Raw genomic sequence first — 16,579 nt, forward strand, 5'->3', positions numbered from 1 at the left:
TGTCAAAACTCACCAAACTATACATTTTAAAAGGGTGAATATACAGAATGTACAACATCAGGAGCAAACCCTAACAGAAACTAGACTGTGGGTGATAATGATGTATCAGTGCAGGTTCATCAATAACAAATAGGCTCTGCATGCATGGTGGTAGGAGGTATATGGGTAATGTCTGCACCTTCTGCTCAGTTTTGCTGTGAACCTAAAACTGCTCTAAAAAAATGTCTATTTTTAAAAAAATGGTGAATACATTATCCTGGGAAAACTATACCTAAATAAACCTTACTTAAAAATTTACTGAATGAATTATAGCTAGCACACTGCCAAATGCCCACAGGATTAACTTTCCATACCAATCCCCCAGTTTCAAATTAAACAAATCAAAACTTAAACTCAGTATCATCTTCTTGGCCTGCAACCCCCCACCCCCATCTCTTAACTAACTCTCCATCTTTACTTTACCACTTCAATCAACGGCACCAACATCCAGTCACCCAAATTCAAACCCCCAGAGTCTACTAATGCTTATCTTCCTTTCGTATCTCCAGGTTGAAAGTCTCTAAATTCTTTGAATTCTGCTTCCACAACCACTATTTCATTGGACCATTCCTTTCCATTCTTGTTACCATATTGTCAAGTGGCCTCCAAAATGATCTCCATGCCTTTCCTGTATTTCCTCTTTTCTAACAATCCTTCATGTACATGAAGAATAAATTATCTTTACATAACATTCTTCTTTTAAGAATGCTCAAACCCACAGAAAAAGAGATCAGATTTGTGGTTACCAGAGATGGGGTGGGCAGAGAGGGAACTGGATGAAGGCAGTCAAAAGGTACAAACTTCCAGTTATAAGATAAATAACCACTACTAGAGATGCAAGGTACATGATTAACATAATTAACATTTCTGTATATTATGTATGAAAATTCTTAAGAGGGCAAATCTTAAGAGTTCTCATCACAAGGAAAAAAATTTTTTTTCTTTTATTCTGTTTCTGTATGAGATGATGGATATTCAATAAACTTACTGTGGTAATCATTTCACAATGTACATAAGTCAAATCATTATGTTATATTCGTTAATCTCACACAGAACTGTATGCCAATTATATCTCAATAAAACTAGAAGGAAAAAAAAACCTGGAAGGAAAAAAGATAATGAATGAACAAATGAAAAATGGGAAAAAATTTGCTCAAAGCTTCCCTCAATGAATCATCTCATAATGAGACCAGTTCACACTGTTCACTACACTTTGAATACTTTCTCAGCACTGTCATGCCTCAAAATGGTCTTTCTTGTTTGGTTTTATTTAAGTCCCATTCCTTCCAATGAGCTTTCCTTCAGCATTCAGCCCATAATTCCACTTCCAAATTTCAATAAATTTTATTGCAGGTACCAATATATCATTCATGTTTTGTCTCTCCACAACGATCAGTTTTCCTTTAGGACACAGATACTGAAATATTAGCTTTCCATCCCCTCACAGACTTTTCACAACAATTCAGTAGTATTGGTTGATCCTGATTTATCAAAATGAATTAGGAAAATGATGAACCCAAACTGGAGAAAACTACTAATATTCCTAAAATCTTCTTTAATACATTGAAGATTTCCATTCTGACAAGCAAAATTTCCTCCTTCAATGTCAAGAGATTCCTTTAACTTTGCAGAGGTGCAATGAAACAAGGCACTGTTTTCAAATTAGCACGGTGATTTATATTCTACAAATGGTAGATCAACAGCAACCTATTATATTATCCTGAATTTACAAATACCTTTCTTGTTAAGAATTCAGAATATGTTCATAATCTGAAGCATAAACCAAGGCAGAATGGACAAGAGGTTTGCTTAAAGAAAAGGAAAAGCTAACTTATTCCCCTGAATCTGAAACCAAGCAGGAACCTGTGGGGCCTTCCTGGGGACAGACACCATGTCTCCCACCTCTTGTTGGTAAAAAAGCTTTAGACTCCTAGGCTTTCCCTGAGTTCCAAAGACCAAATTTAATCAGAGACATCAGAAAAATGCAGAAAGAAAGGAAAAGAGTCAAACAAGACAAAATAATAATAGTTTAGCTACAAAAACAAAGGACCTTTAGTTTCTCCTCAAGGGCTACAGATAATATCCTGAGCCATATCTTTGAGTTGGTTTGCAGATACTAAACCCCCACCAGGTGAAAAAAGTTAGCTGTATGCTGACCACCAGCACACAGACTCCAGATAAGTTGAAGACAGAAAACTGATAATTGAGATTCCCAAAAAGTCACCCTATTGTTGCACAACCAACCAATTAGAAGAATGTCCACAAGTTGATCAGGCACCTGGCAACACTTACTGCTTATGTTGCCTTTAAAAACCGTGTTGTAAAAGCCTTCAGGTCTTTTGAGCATGAGCTGCCCAATCTCCTTGCTTGGCATTTTGCAATAAATGCTGTACTTTCCTTTGCCACAACCCGGTGTCCGGGTTCAGTAACAAATCCTGGCACTTTTTTCACTAAATTTGACTGTAAGCTCCTTGAAGGCAGAGAACTTATCTTTCTAAAGGAAAAACAACTGCTCTACATTATCCTAACATGATAAAGTATAGCAGGTATTTGTTGCTAAGGACTGGAAGGCATAAGCCCAAGCTGGCAGTGGTTGAGGCAGTAGAGCAGATCACAGCAGTAGATACTTAAGAATGGGAAAGCCCTATCTCCTCTTCTGCCAAGAGAGGCCTAGAATAATAATAGTTCTCCTAACTAATCACTCCCTCCACTGTCTTACTGATAGCATCAATTCCTACAATTCCAAGAGTTGTCTTCAAAGAAATTTCTGGTGAAAGTTCCAAAATACTACAAGGATATGGGGTCAGGGAATCCATAATAGATTTCAGAAGCACTCCAATGTGCTCCTTTGAAAATAAAGAGAAGTACCTTTGATAGAATAAAAGGAATAGACTTGGAATCAGGTGCTAGGTTTGAAACTCTGGCTCTATCCTACACATACTAGCTGTGTCACATTGGGCAAATCATGTAACTATCATTTCCTGTTTGCTTGGTTTTTGTGAGGGTAAAATGAGAATGGCTGAAAGTATCCTAAGATAGAACCTAGTATATATTAGTTGTTCAATAATCGTTAAATAATCATTCACTCAATTTTATCTTTTTTTTTAAATAATGTTTTCGGTGCTTTTCACTTAGCTTTTTTTAAATTAATTATTTATTTATTGGCTGCATTGGGTCTTTGTTGCTGCACACAGGCTTTCTCTAGTTGTGGTGTGGTGGCTGGCTTCTGTTGTTGCAGAGCACCGGCTCTCAGCATGCGGGCTTCAGTAGTTGTGGCACACAGGCTGAATAGTTGTGGTTCACGGGCTCTAGAGCACAGGCTCAGCAGCTGTGGCACATGGGCTTAGCTGCTCCGCAGCAGGTAGGATCTTCCCAGGCCAGGGCTCAAACCCGTGTCCCCTGCATTGGCAGGTGGATTCTTAACCACTGCGCCACCAGGGAAGCCCCAATTTTATCTTATTAATACTCACCCACTATTTGGCCTTTAACCAAGTTCATTTTTAAAAGTTGAGATCTGTGTTATTTGAGCATTCAGTGTATCCAACTTTTTAAAGAGTTGCTAACAAATACCTTTTCCTTTTTATCTATGACATTGAGGCTTTAAATCAATTAAGTAAAACATCAGAGAATATTGGACTATATGGACAAATAAGCAGCTTTTGTTAAAGAATGTCATATTTTCTTGCTTTCCTAACCAAAAAATCAAATCAATCATTTACCTTCATCGTCATCATCTCTTTCTTTCTCTTCCAATGCTTGTCTTTCCAATTGTCTTGCTACCTCATCAACTGAGGCTCCTGATTCTTTATCAGGTTCCTGTTGCCCTGCTGATCGAATATAATAACATAAATCAAACCTAATAAAGATATCCTCCCACTAGAATATGTTCTAGCGATTCTAAAAAACACGTAAGTCTTCCAGATAAGTGTTCAGGAAACAAAAACAGAAACGTTCTTGTAAGCAGAACAGAATTTATTTAACGACAGAAAAATCTTCCATATCTAAGTGGTACTGCCCATTCAACAAAATACTCATTACACATTCTCTGTGCTAGGAGCTAAACTGTGAGTTGTTCCCTACCTGTAAGTAGTTTAACTTTTTAAAGTATTTAACAATTAGACTACAACAAATACTTTATTAATCAAGCAGCAACTTAAGATGGGCAATAAATACTGAAAGCTTTAGTAAGAGGATTTCTGTGGGACCCTGGTGGCTTCGGGGGTTCAGGGAAGAAAGATATTGTCAAGCTGGGCTGGGTAAAATGAAACTAAATAGAGAAAAATATTCCATTACTAAGAAACAAAATTCTCCAACAGGTAAGCACAAGACCAGGCCCTGCTCTAGAAGTGATTACAATCTAGCTACAAGAGTACTACGCGTGCATAAAAACAGGTAGTATTACCAGGTAGCACATAATGAAGCGACATGCTGGCTACTGTAGAGAATTTATACTGAGATACACAACTGTTAAAAATATATTAGGGTCAATCTGCTAAACACCTTTAAGGACAAACTGAAGAGTTTGGATTTCACCTTAAAGTCAGGAATAGTCACCAGACTACGTCCCAGGATTCAATTTTGCTCTGCAAGTGTCCCAGCACCTACAACTCTCCCTCTTCAACTCCCATCTATTCAAAATTTCAGAAAGATACAGATCAACGCTCTCCAACCTCTCTCTCAATGTCACTTCATCACTTCTGGCCTCTCCATTTTTCTCTCATTCTTTCTGTGGCTGACTTTAACAGTACAAATAATTTTTCCTCAAACGAAGGCCTTGATGCAACAAAAACATTGACTTCTCAACATCAAATAGTTAAATTTCTAAATCATAATATAATCCAAGTGTAAACTTTCAGCTGTTTTCCTTGCTTTACCAGTAGATTTAAAGAAGCTCCATTCGGACCCACAGAATATCCTACCCAGACTGCCTACAAGTGGCATCATAATTCAGGCCTAAAAGCCCAAAAGCTTGACGATATTGTGGGATTAGACAGGTGAAGATTCGCACCACCACCACACATCCTGCTATTACTACTCAGTGACAAGAGCGCGTGGGCATTCCCACACATACACCAACCCCCGCAAAGTGCAGCCCGCCACAAAAATCCCTGCGTAAACTGGGATGGTGGGGGGAGGTGCGGTCGAGGCACTAAGACTTGCCCACTCCACTCCCACCCTGGACAAAAATACGTCCCACGTTGCTCCAGCAAAGAGGCGGCAGTATGGGTCAGAACCAATTTTTGAGGAGGAAGCCAACCCGCAAGGTGGGAGGGCTGGGCCCTGTGCACGGCTTCAAGTCCGTTGCATCGTCTGCGTGGCAGCGAAGTTCCGGCAATTTAGGGGCTCAGGCCCAGCGACCCCACAGAAGCTGAGGCACCCTCTTTTCCGCTACCCCACCCCCACCAGGCGCCTAGGACCACGGGAGAAGTCGCCTCTCCCCGGGACTGGGAATCTCTAACCCGTCTTGGACACACGTTCAGTCCTGGGAATCAGTCCAGGGTTCTAAGTCCCCAGTCCCTGTCACCCCCGCCGGGCCTGAGTCGAGCCATTCGGCCATCCCGGCGAGGAGTGGGAAAACATAAAACTCCCTTTACCTGTGCCAGCCCCTTTACTCTTCTTCTTCTTCCGTCTTTTTTTCTTGGCCGCCTCCTCAGCCGTAGAGGCAGCTCCCTCCTCCCTGTCGTCTGGATCCAGGTCGCCATTCAGGTGACTCCCGCAGGACGCCGCCTCCTCCACACCCGCCATGTTGCCCGAGAGAGCGCGAGGGACTGAGACACAGCGCCGAGGGCCCGCTCCTTCTTCACCCACCTACACGAGCGACGCCGGAAGCTGCTCTCGATGGTAGGGGCGCGGGGAATGCTGGGACGGTGGAGGACTCGACTGTGAAGGCGGCGCGCGGAGCCGGGCCGCGCTCTCTTCAGGCTGGCGCGGTCGCGGAGGTGTGGAAAATGGGCGAGACTTGACACTTCCCTTGTCCCGCGCCTCCGGCAAACCGTGCCTGCCCTGTGGGTAGGCGCGAGACAGCGGCGTCTCCGCTGGAACCGAAAAGTTCTATGTTCGTGGTTAATATAAAATTAACCAGCGTACCGAAAGCGAGGTGAGGGGCGAAAAAATGCCTTCGGTTGTACACACTTCTTTTTTTATGACTCAAAAGGACTGCGTTTTTATTCACAATTACAACTCACGGCGAGGCCGTCCAATCACTTAAGGAGATGTACCTACAAAGGGGCCTGACTGAAGAGGCAGTCAGAGGAAAAGAGATCGTGAGGCGTTTATTATTAGAGAAGCCAAGGGAAGACAGTGTCTCAAGGAGGGAGTGATCAACTGCGTTGAGTGCTACTAAGAGGTTAAATAAGAGGATGAAAAGTGTCAGCTGTATATATGTAGTAACATGGAAGCCGCTGGTGACCTAAGTAAGAGCTGTTTAGGTAGAGGGATGGAAGCCGGACTAAAGAGAGTTGAGGAACGAGAGGAAGTAGAGAAACTCTTCATCCTTCAAGTTTCAGTTTAAATGTCACTCCCTCAGAAAATCCTTCCTCAGCAATCTAAATCAGGCACTGCTCTTACAACCTTTCATTGAATTCTTAACTTTTTTCTATGGCAATTTGTGATAATTTATTTTTGTGATTACTTGTTTTATGTGTGGCTCTCCAACTACGTTGAGCTCCATGAAGACAGGAACCTTGCCTATTTTGTATTCTTATTACCAGCACCTACCTTTAACCTAAAGCGTAGTAGGAGCCCAGTAAAGACTCGTTGTATAAATAGCACTTAGAAGTGCCAAGTACTTTATATTCATTGTCTTATTTACCACTTTTGAGTTGGGGAAATTAGAGCGAGAAGAGTTTTGGTAACTTGCCCCAGGTCATACAGGAAGTATTGGTAAATAACAGAGTTGGAATCCAAACTCAAGTCATCAGGTACCAGAAATTTAGTAAGTCTGTATTCTGCCCTCCCAATTTATATTCCAAATCACTTCAATAAATATATATTGATTGTAGATTACAAGTAATTTTTCTTGGTGTAAGACACAAAAGTGAAAAATAAGTACCCTCAAGAAAGTTTAGCATTCAATGAGACAGACATATAAATAAATCAGAATAAAATAAGATGGCAATACTTTCCTTACATCATGTTATTACATGAAGTCATTTTGTCTCAGATGGTTAACTAGATAAGCAGACAAAAATAAGTTTTTTTTCCTTAGAGAGATACTTTTCCTATTGTAAAATCAATGTATCGTAATAAGATATATTTATTATTTTGTCCAAAAAAATGTATTTTTGGTGAGAGAATCTTAATTCTAAAATGGACATAATTAGCCTCCAACTTATTTTCTTTGAAGTCCTTGCTAATGGTGTGGCTTACGACAAGTCAATCTCTCCAAATTTCAGTTTCCTTATTTGTAAAGTGAGGAAAATAATAGTACCACATGTTAGGGTATGGAAATTAAATTTCAAAATAGAGAGAAAGCATCTGTGACAGCACAATATCTGACACAGTAGTGATATGTGTTAGCCAACATTGCTGTTAATAAGCCATGCTCTTGAAATTTTCCCATTTGTGTGGATTTTATGATGACCTGAATATCCTAAGGCACGTGTGTATTTTGTGACCTTTGGCAATGGGTTAATGAGAAATGTATTAAGAAAAAAAAATGGGATAGCTTGTTTGCTCGACATTAAGGGAAATACTGAAGTTTTTTTTCATATCTTTATGGTTTAAAAATGCTATATAACTAAAAAATATAGATGATATGGCATAGATACAGATATAGATATAAATACAGTCACATTGGGGGTTAAGGCTTCAACATATGAGTTGGAGGGAACACAACTCAGACCACAGATGTTGCAAGATGTCCCCTTGGAGAGGGGGCAGGAAATTGCTCCTGAGAGCCACTAGCAGAAAGGCATGAAAGAATGTGGTGAGAAGTAAAATACTGCCTGCCATATCAGTAAACAAAGGATATCACAGTCATCAGCAATTGTAGCTACTCCCGATGGTGAGCCCTGGGAGGGTTCAGGATGGAAACAAGGAATGTCTGTCATCTAGCAGCTGTAAGACTACAACCACTCCTGACAGTGCAGCTTGAGGAAACTCAGGATGAGAAAACGCAGGATGCTGGCCCCAGATAGCTGAGGTGCGTATCAAAGGAATTATTTCAGTGAGCCCAGGCTCTTGCATCTTCCCATACATAGAAAAATGCTAAATTCCTTGACTTGAGATATCTAGTTTTCTTTAATTAACAGTATCCCTTTGTTCCAACTATGTGGTGGTGGTGCAAAACCTCCTATATATCCTGGCTTCCCCTCTTTGCTCTTCGGAACAGCTTTCTCAGCGTTTATCTGAAAGGCTGTCCCCTGGGCTTAAAGTCCTAAGAATGTCCACCAAATAAAACATAGCTCTCAACTTTTAGGTTGTGCATTATTTTTCAGTTGACAGTGGCATGTTTAGGGAAAGTTCTTGCTGAGGAGTGAATTGAGACCAGATTGTAAATGGCCTTCTGTACTACCCTAAAGAGTGGCTTTTATTGTAAGGTCTCAAGGTGATATGTCACAAGGGCTATTTAAAATTTAATGTTTTTTAAAATGCCTAAAATAGACCACAACAGACATGTCCCTAGCTTGTCAGTACAATGAATAATGCTGTGTAGCCATTAAAAGCCAGTAAAATGATATTCACGTAGATTATGTGGATAAATGTGTATGTTTATGTACTACATACAGATGTTTTCAAGCTAGGGAAATGTGGTCATTTTTGCTTTGTGAAAGATCACTCTGATGACAGTCTAAATTCTAGAGCAGTGGTTTCCATCCAGTAAATCCATATGTTTTATTTAAAAAGCAAAATATATTTAAAGAACTGTTTACTATTCTAGAGTATGGTACTTTCTAGTTTCCAGTCTTCTAAAATTATTATTATGAAATAACAGAGTAGAGGATGGTTTCTTGTCCTCTGACAAAATTTTTTTTAAAAGGGGGGCCCACACTATGTCAGTTCTGAAAACTATTTTTAAACTTTTGTCAGCAGTGATATCCCCAAGCCTGATGACTTCTGTTCTAAAGAAAGAATTGGCAATGGCAAAGTCTACTAGTAGGGGAGACTTGCTAAGATGTTATTGTTGATAAAAATATTGATGAGATCATATGTGAAGACTGTTGGGGGCTAGAAAGGAGAGATAGGATTGCAGAAACATTTCTAATTTAGAATTAAGAGAACTTAATGGTCCATTGAATGTGGAGAGGGAGGTGTTGAAGATGACACCTTAAGCTGGGTTTCTGGCTTGGGTTCTTGGGTGGATAGTGGTACCACTCCCTAAGATAGGGAATAAAGGAGGAGGAGGAGGAGGTCTTGGAGGAAGTGGAAGGGAAGATAAGCTTTGCGCATTTTAAGTTTGAGATGCCTGCATGGCATCCAGGCAGAGATATCTAGTAGAAGGTTGGAAATATGGATCTGGAGATATAGACATGAGAGTTGTTAGGGCTTGGGTGTGGTAGAAGGCTAAGAATGAAGTAATTCAGGGAAAATGATAAAAAACCGAACACAACCCAGAGGAACACTAATGTTTGGGGGTTTTATTTGTTTATAAGAAACAATGGTGGGAAATTCTGTAATGGAAACTACAAGAGAATAGTAGGACAAGAAGGAGAAAGTACTTTACAGAAGTAAGGGAAGAGAAAAAAGTTTTCAAAACAAAAGTTTGGCCACCTATATGAACTGCTGAATAAAGATCAAGTAGTACAAAGTCTTAAAGTAGACCATTGATTTTAGCCATTAGGAGGCCACTGGTGAGTTTATTGAAATCAATGTCATTAAAGGGAACAAGAAAAAGGATCCTTGCAAGAGATTGGGATGCACTATCCTAGATACTAGCTCGTGGAGCAAAGGATCCTTTTATCTCATAACTACTTCATCAATGACTCTTGCAGTGCTCTCCTCTTTTGTTCTCCTGGAGAGCACCTTTCTTGAAATTAAATGTGACTCTCTTGCCACATTCTCTCCTATAATTCTTTATTTTAGTTCTGTCCAACAACATCCTGTAACCTTTTATCTTATAATATATTATTATCTCTTCTTGTAACTGTAGAGTAGTTAGATCCTTAATGATAGAATTTCTTTACCTTCCCCATAATCTCTATGTAGTATCCAAGTATTTAGGCTGAACTTTGGGAAAGATGTATATTGCTCCAAGCAATATTGCTATAGCCAAGATATCAAGAGTACTATTGCCCACATGGAAGTTTCAAATGTTCATTGACCAGAACTACATGGGAATCAGTATCCAGGGTTCATAAAAGAAAGATAAGAAAAATAGTCAGTGGGAAGTTGTTGTATAACAAAGGGAGTCCAACTCGAGGATGGAAGATGCCTTAGAGGACTGGGGCAGGGAGGGTGGGGGGGACTTGAGGGGGGGGCGTTAAGGAAGGGAGGGAATATGGGGATATGTGTATAAAAACAGTTGATTGAACCTGGTGTACCCCCCCCAAAAAAAAAAAAGAGTCACATGAAATACTGGAGGACAAATGACAGTACCATTCACAGGCTCTCTCTAGCCATCTCTCCAGTTAATGATTCCCACTACTTATTAAAGTATGAGGGTTATTTTAGTGTTGAAGGCAGAGGTAGGTAGAGTTGAAATAGGAATATACTGTGAGTAAGGTTGTAATATGGAAAAGAGACAGCGGTTCTCAAACTTTTGGTCACAGGACCCTTTTTATACTTGAAAAATTACAGAAGACCCCACAGATTTTTTAATTTATATTATAGCACAGACTGAACATTTGTTTCCCAAATTCATATGTTGAAACCTATGTGATGGTGTTTGGAGGTGGGGCTTCTGGGAGGTGATTAGGTTATGAGGGCTCTGCCTTCATGAATGGAATTAGTACTCTTATGAGAGATTCCAAGAGAGCTCCCTCACCCACTTCCACCATGAGAGGACACAATGAGAAGACAGCTGTCTACAAACCAGGGAGCTGGACCTCACCTGATATTTAAATAACTTGACATTGTCTCCCAGTCACTGAGTCTTGGTTGATTTTGGTTTTATTTTTTGTTTTTGCTGCTTTCTCTTTTGCTTCAGTTTGGATGGTTTCCATTGCTTTGCCTTCAAGTTCACTTTTATTCTGTAGTGTCTAATTCTTGCCAAGTCCATCTAGTTAATTCATTTTAGTTACTATATTTTTCAATTCTAGAATTTCCATTTGGTTCTTTTTTATAGTTTCCATTTCTCTAGAGATTTTCTTTTATTCTCTTATATTTATATTTTCCTTTAAATATTTAACACATTTGTAATAGCTGTGTTTTAAATCTTGTCCCCTATTTTCATCATCTCTCTCATTTCTGAGTTCATAAGTTTTTTCTCCTGCTAAAGAGTAACATTTTCCAATTCTCCTCATGCTTAGCAATTTTTTTTCTTATGCTGGACACCACAGACACTCCTTTGAGAGATTTTTGTCATCTTTCTTAATAGAGTATTGGCTGTTGTTCAAGTAGTCTGTTACTTTACTTGCAGCCCAGCATGATACTTTCAGAGTTTGTTTTTAAGCTATTTTTTATACAAAGCTAGGGTAGCCTTTACTCTAAGGCACCACTGTTTAATATGAAATCCACTAGGCATGTATAGCTATTAAGCCCTTGAAGTGTGACTAGTCAAAATTAAAGTGTGCTGTAAGTGAAAAATGAACCCTGAATTTCAAGACAGTATGAAAAAGAGGATGTAAAATATTGGGTTGGCCAAAAAGTGCCTTTGGTTCCTAAGTAAAAATAAAAGAATGAAAAATTTTCATTTTCACTAGGAACTTTATTGAACAACATAGTCACCCTTTTGTTCCACTACCTTCTGCCATTTTTCAGGCAACTTCATAATTCCATCTTCCCAAAGCTTTTTACGTTTTTGAGCAAAGAAGTGTTCCAGGTGCCTTTTACAGTCTTATAGGGAGTTGAAATTTTTTTCCATTAACAGAATTTTGTAAAGACCAAAATCAATGGAAATCCAAAGGTGCAATGTCTGGTGAATATGGCAGATGAATTGGAACTTCCCAGCCAAGCTGTAACAGTTTTTGCCTAGTCATCAAAGAAACATGAGGTCTTGCGTTATCCTGATGGAAGATTATGTGTTTTCTATTGACTAATTCTGGATGCTTTTCGTCGAGTGCTGCTTTCAGTTGGTGTAATTGGGAGCAGTACTTGTTGGAATTAATCGTTTAGTTTTCCGGAAGGAGCTCATAATAGAGGACTCCCTTCCAATCCCATCATATACACATCACCTTCTTTGGATTAAGACTGGCCTTTGCATATACCCAAAGAAAACCATAATCCCAAAAGAAACTTGTACCATAATGTTTATTGCAGCACTATTTACAATAGCCAGGACATGGAAGCAACCTAAATGCCCATCAACAAATGAATGGATACAGAAGATGTGGCATATATATACAATGGAATATTACTCAGCTATAAAAAGGGATGAGATGGAGCTATATGTCATGAGGTGGATAGAACTGCAATCTGTCATACATAGTGAAGTAAGTCAGAAAGAGAAGGACAAATATTGTATGCTAACTCACATATACGGAATCTAAAAATGGTAGTGATGAACTCAGTGACAAGAATAAGGATGCAGATATAGAGAATGGACTGGAGAACTCGAGGTATGGGAGGGGGCGGGGGGTGAAGGGGAAGCTGAGACGAAGCGAGAGAGTAGCACAGACATATATATACTACCAACTGTAAAATAGTCAGTGGGAAGTTGTTGTATAACAAAGGGAGTCCAACTTGAGGATGGAAGATGCCTTAGAGGACTGGGGCAGGGAGGGTGGGGGGGACTTGGGGGGGGGAGTCAAGGAAGGGAGGGAATACGGGGATATGTGTATAAAAACAGATGATTGAACCTGATGTACCCCCCCAAAAAAAATTAAAAAAAAAAAAAGTACAAAACAAAAAAAAATAAAAATAAAAGATGATGTCCATAGCAGCAAGGGGGGGAAAGGGGGGGGGATGGGGTGAGATGAATTGGGAGATTGGGATTGCCATATATACATTACTAATAAGAAAAAAAGTATCAAATTGTACACTTTAAGTATATGCAATTCATTGTATGTCAATTATATCTCAATAAAAGTTCTTAAAAAAAAAAAAAAAAGACTGGCCTTTGGTGTGGTTGGTGGTGGTTCATTTCACTTGCACCATGATCTCTTCTATTCTACATTATTGTACAGTATCCACTTTTCATTGCCTGTCACAATTTGTTTTAAAGACGGAACGTTTTCATTACATTTAAGTAGAGAATCGCATGTGGAAATATGCTCAAAAAGGGTTTTTTTCTGCTTCACTTATGTGGAACCCAAACATCCATGATTTACTTAACCAAGCTGGTGGAAATGATTTTCAATGCCTGATTTGGATATTTTGAGTATGTCGGCTATCTCCTGCATGGTGTAATGTTGACCATTCTCCATTAATGTCTCAATATGATTGCTATCACCTTCAACTGGTCTACCTGACAGTGGAGCATCATCCAGCAAGAAATCTCCAGCACAAAACTTCGCAAACCACTTTTGACATGTTCAATTAGTCACAGCACCTTCTCCATACACTGTAAAAATCTTTTTTTTTTGCATTTCATTTGTTTTTGCCTTTCTTGAAATAATAAAGGATAATATGCCAAAAATGTTGCTTTTTTTCTTCCATCTTCAATATTAAAATGGCTACACAAAAATTCACCAATTTTGATGTTTTTTTTTAAATGTATTCTGATATGACAGCTGTCGTATACAACCTAACAAAATTGTTTCGAATGAAGTTAAAGACAACTAAGTGCTGCTAGAGCCATCTTACAGAAAAAAATGAATGAACGATTTGGCCAACCCAGTATCTCATACTGTATGTTGGTTACATGTTGAAATAACAATATTTGGGATATGTTGGATTAAATAAAAGTTATTAACATTAATTTTATCTGTTCATTTTTACTTTTTTCAAGAGGTTACTAGGAAATTTAATTAATTAATTAATTTATTTATTATTTTTATTTCTTGACTGGGAAGATAACTTTTTTGTGTTTGGCATAGTGAGCAGGGATCCAGTCTCAGCACTTGTGAAACTGCTTCTTGGTGCTGGCAGCCTTGGTGACCTTGAGCACATTGAAGTGCACCATCTTGCTCAGGGGCCGGCACTAGTCTAGTGTGACAGTGTCACTTATCTGAACATCCCTGAAGCAGAGGGAAAGGTGCACAGACATGTTCTTGTGGTTCTTCTCAAAGTGCTTGTACTTTCAGATTGTAATGGAGATAGTCTCCACGGATGACAATGGTCCTCTGCATCTTTATCTTGGTCACCATGCCAGATGAGATCCACCCTCGATGGAGACATTACCAGTAAAAGGGCATTTCTTGTCAATGTAGGTACCCTCGATGGCTTCCTTCGGTGTCTTGAAGCCTAGACCAGTGTTCTTGTAGTATCGCAGGAGCTTCTCCTTGCCAGTCTCTCCAAGCAGGACCCTACTTCTTATTTTGAACAATGGTTGGTTGCTTTTGGTAGGCATGCTCTGTCTGAATGTCCTCCATCTTCCTGGTGACCTGAAAAAAGGGTGGAAATTTTAAACTAGGTTTGTAATGCGTTGTATTTCTCTGGAATAGTGCTGCTATAGTGCTAGATTTTCCCTATTACTAAACCCAGCCTTTCTGGGGTGTCTACTAAATTCTTGGGATGGTTAATAAGATCTCTACACTGTGGTTGGTTGGAGCACTTAACATCTCCCATTCCTGTGCAATCTCTGGTCATTGTTCAGCCCATAATTCCCTAGTAGTTTTTCTCTCCCTAATAGCTTGTTCATTTGTTTCCCTTTTTATTAGGGATCAGAGTTCTATGTTTCCTATTGACCAATGCCTAAAAACAGTTATTTTATTTGTTTTGCCGAGTTTAATAGTTGTATACTGTGGAAGGTCTTGGGTTCAATATCAGTTATTATATTATGATTGAAAGTAGAAATTTGGGGCTTTCCTGGTGGTCCAGAGATTAAGAACCCACCTGCTGACACAGGGGACATGGGTTCGAGCCCTGGTCTGGGAAGATCCCATATGCCACAGAGCAACTAAGCCTGTGTGCCACAACTACTGAGCCTACACTCTAGAGCCTGCGAGGCACAACTACTGAAGCCCGAGTGCCTAGTGCCTGTGCTCCACAACAAAAGAAGCCACTGCAATGAGAAGCCCCAATGCATCTCAACAAAGAGTAGCCCCACTCACCACAACTAGAGAAAGCCTGCGTGCAGGAGCAAAGACCCAACACAGCCAAAAATAAATAATTAAAAAAAAAGAAAGTAGAAATCTTTATTATGACCTTTCATTTCCATGTTGCAGGTTTTCCTTGAATGTCTGATGGACATTGCTTGCCAGTTCATATTTTTAAATGAGACAGTGTAGTATCTTCCCTGGTGGTCCAGTGGCTAAAATTCTGTGCTCCCAATGCAGGGGGCCCAGGTTCAATCCCTGGTCAGGGAACTAGATCCCGCGTGCCACAACTAAGACCCAGCACAGCCACATAAATAAATAAATATTTAAAAATAAATAAATAAATGAGGCAGTGTAAAAACTGACTATGACTTCTGTGTCAGTGGGCAGGGCTTTGTCAACTGGAAAGTTTTGCTTTAATGAGAATGCTTGATAAGTAGACCACAGACATTGGATCCCCATAATGGGCAACTATTGGATACCTACCCAGAATTCATTTTAGTTTTTCCCTTGCCAACACAGCCCCGTTTTTAGCTTCAGGTGTTCATTCTTTTCTGCCTAACTGTGTGCCTAATCAGGTGACTCTATCCTTAACTCAAAGATACATCCTGATTGAGCTAAGCTAATACACAACAATTCCAGTCACTCTTCCTAGTGATTCATTAAGGCATAGAAATGTGTTGCAATTTTGATGAATGAAACATGAAGAAAAACCATTGAGAACTTCTGGAAAAGATTTCTTAAATCTTAAAAAAACAAAAGGAAAAAGAAGATATAACCCCTTTCTTCTTTTAGATGTTTTCAAGCCTGAGAAAATGATCCCTGGGGGTGAAATCTGAAGAAAAGAATGGAAGGATGCTGGCCCTTGATGATATTAATCAGCCTCTGACTTGGAAAACCTTATGCTGGTCACTCTTCCTCCAAATATGTAAGATATCACTTCTCTGTATTGTTAAAACAGATTTCTGATACTTATAAAGTCATTCTAACTGATACAAATTCTAGAATGTAGAGGAGTTAGTACTCAGTTGGCCATTCTTGATCCAGAAGTTCCAAGCTTATATTTCCAGCGACTGAGGATTACGGAGATAAAAGACTTGAATGGAATCAATGGGTCTTGAAGTTCTGAATGGAACACTGGTATTAAGTTATTTTGGGGTCAGAATCAACAGATCTCTAATGTTCTTTGGGTCTGAAAACTGGAAGCAGCTGGTGAGACAGAAGGTAGGTACTTTTTAAGGCACTCAGATATTTTCAAGGACCTGATCTCTGGAAGTTGACATGTGTAGGTTGATACGAGTAGA

The 16,579-nt window shown here is 39.5% G+C and overlaps 1 protein-coding gene and 1 pseudogene across 5 annotated transcripts in view; both read right to left on the bottom strand.

Moving 5' to 3' along the window:
* The window catches only part of METAP2 (methionyl aminopeptidase 2), a 28,233-nt gene extending 22,359 nt beyond the window's left edge, over window positions 1–5,874 (bottom strand). Inside the window, exons 1-2 of one of the 5 annotated variants that reach the window (XM_057740846.1) lie at window positions 5,634–5,874; window positions 3,759–3,863 (exon numbers count right to left, since the gene is read on the bottom strand). In XM_057740846.1, coding sequence (XP_057596829.1) covers window positions 3,759–3,863; window positions 5,634–5,784 — 256 coding nt within the window. In that variant the 5' untranslated portion in view covers window positions 5,785–5,874. Of the gene's footprint in view, window positions 1–3,758; window positions 3,867–5,633 lie in introns of all 5 variants that reach the window. The other 4 variants (XM_057740843.1, XM_057740844.1, XM_057740845.1 and 1 more) reach the window with 4 other exon arrangements.
* Window positions 5,875–14,131: 8,257 nt separating this feature from the next.
* LOC130857596 (40S ribosomal protein S11-like) lies at window positions 14,132–14,609 on the bottom strand (annotated as a pseudogene).
* Between the last annotated feature and the right edge of the window lie 1,970 nt (window positions 14,610–16,579).

The sequence above is a fragment of the Hippopotamus amphibius genome, chromosome 7 (genome assembly GCF_030028045.1).
Source record: "Hippopotamus amphibius kiboko isolate mHipAmp2 chromosome 7, mHipAmp2.hap2, whole genome shotgun sequence".
NCBI classification, from domain to species: domain Eukaryota; kingdom Metazoa; phylum Chordata; class Mammalia; order Artiodactyla; family Hippopotamidae; genus Hippopotamus; species Hippopotamus amphibius.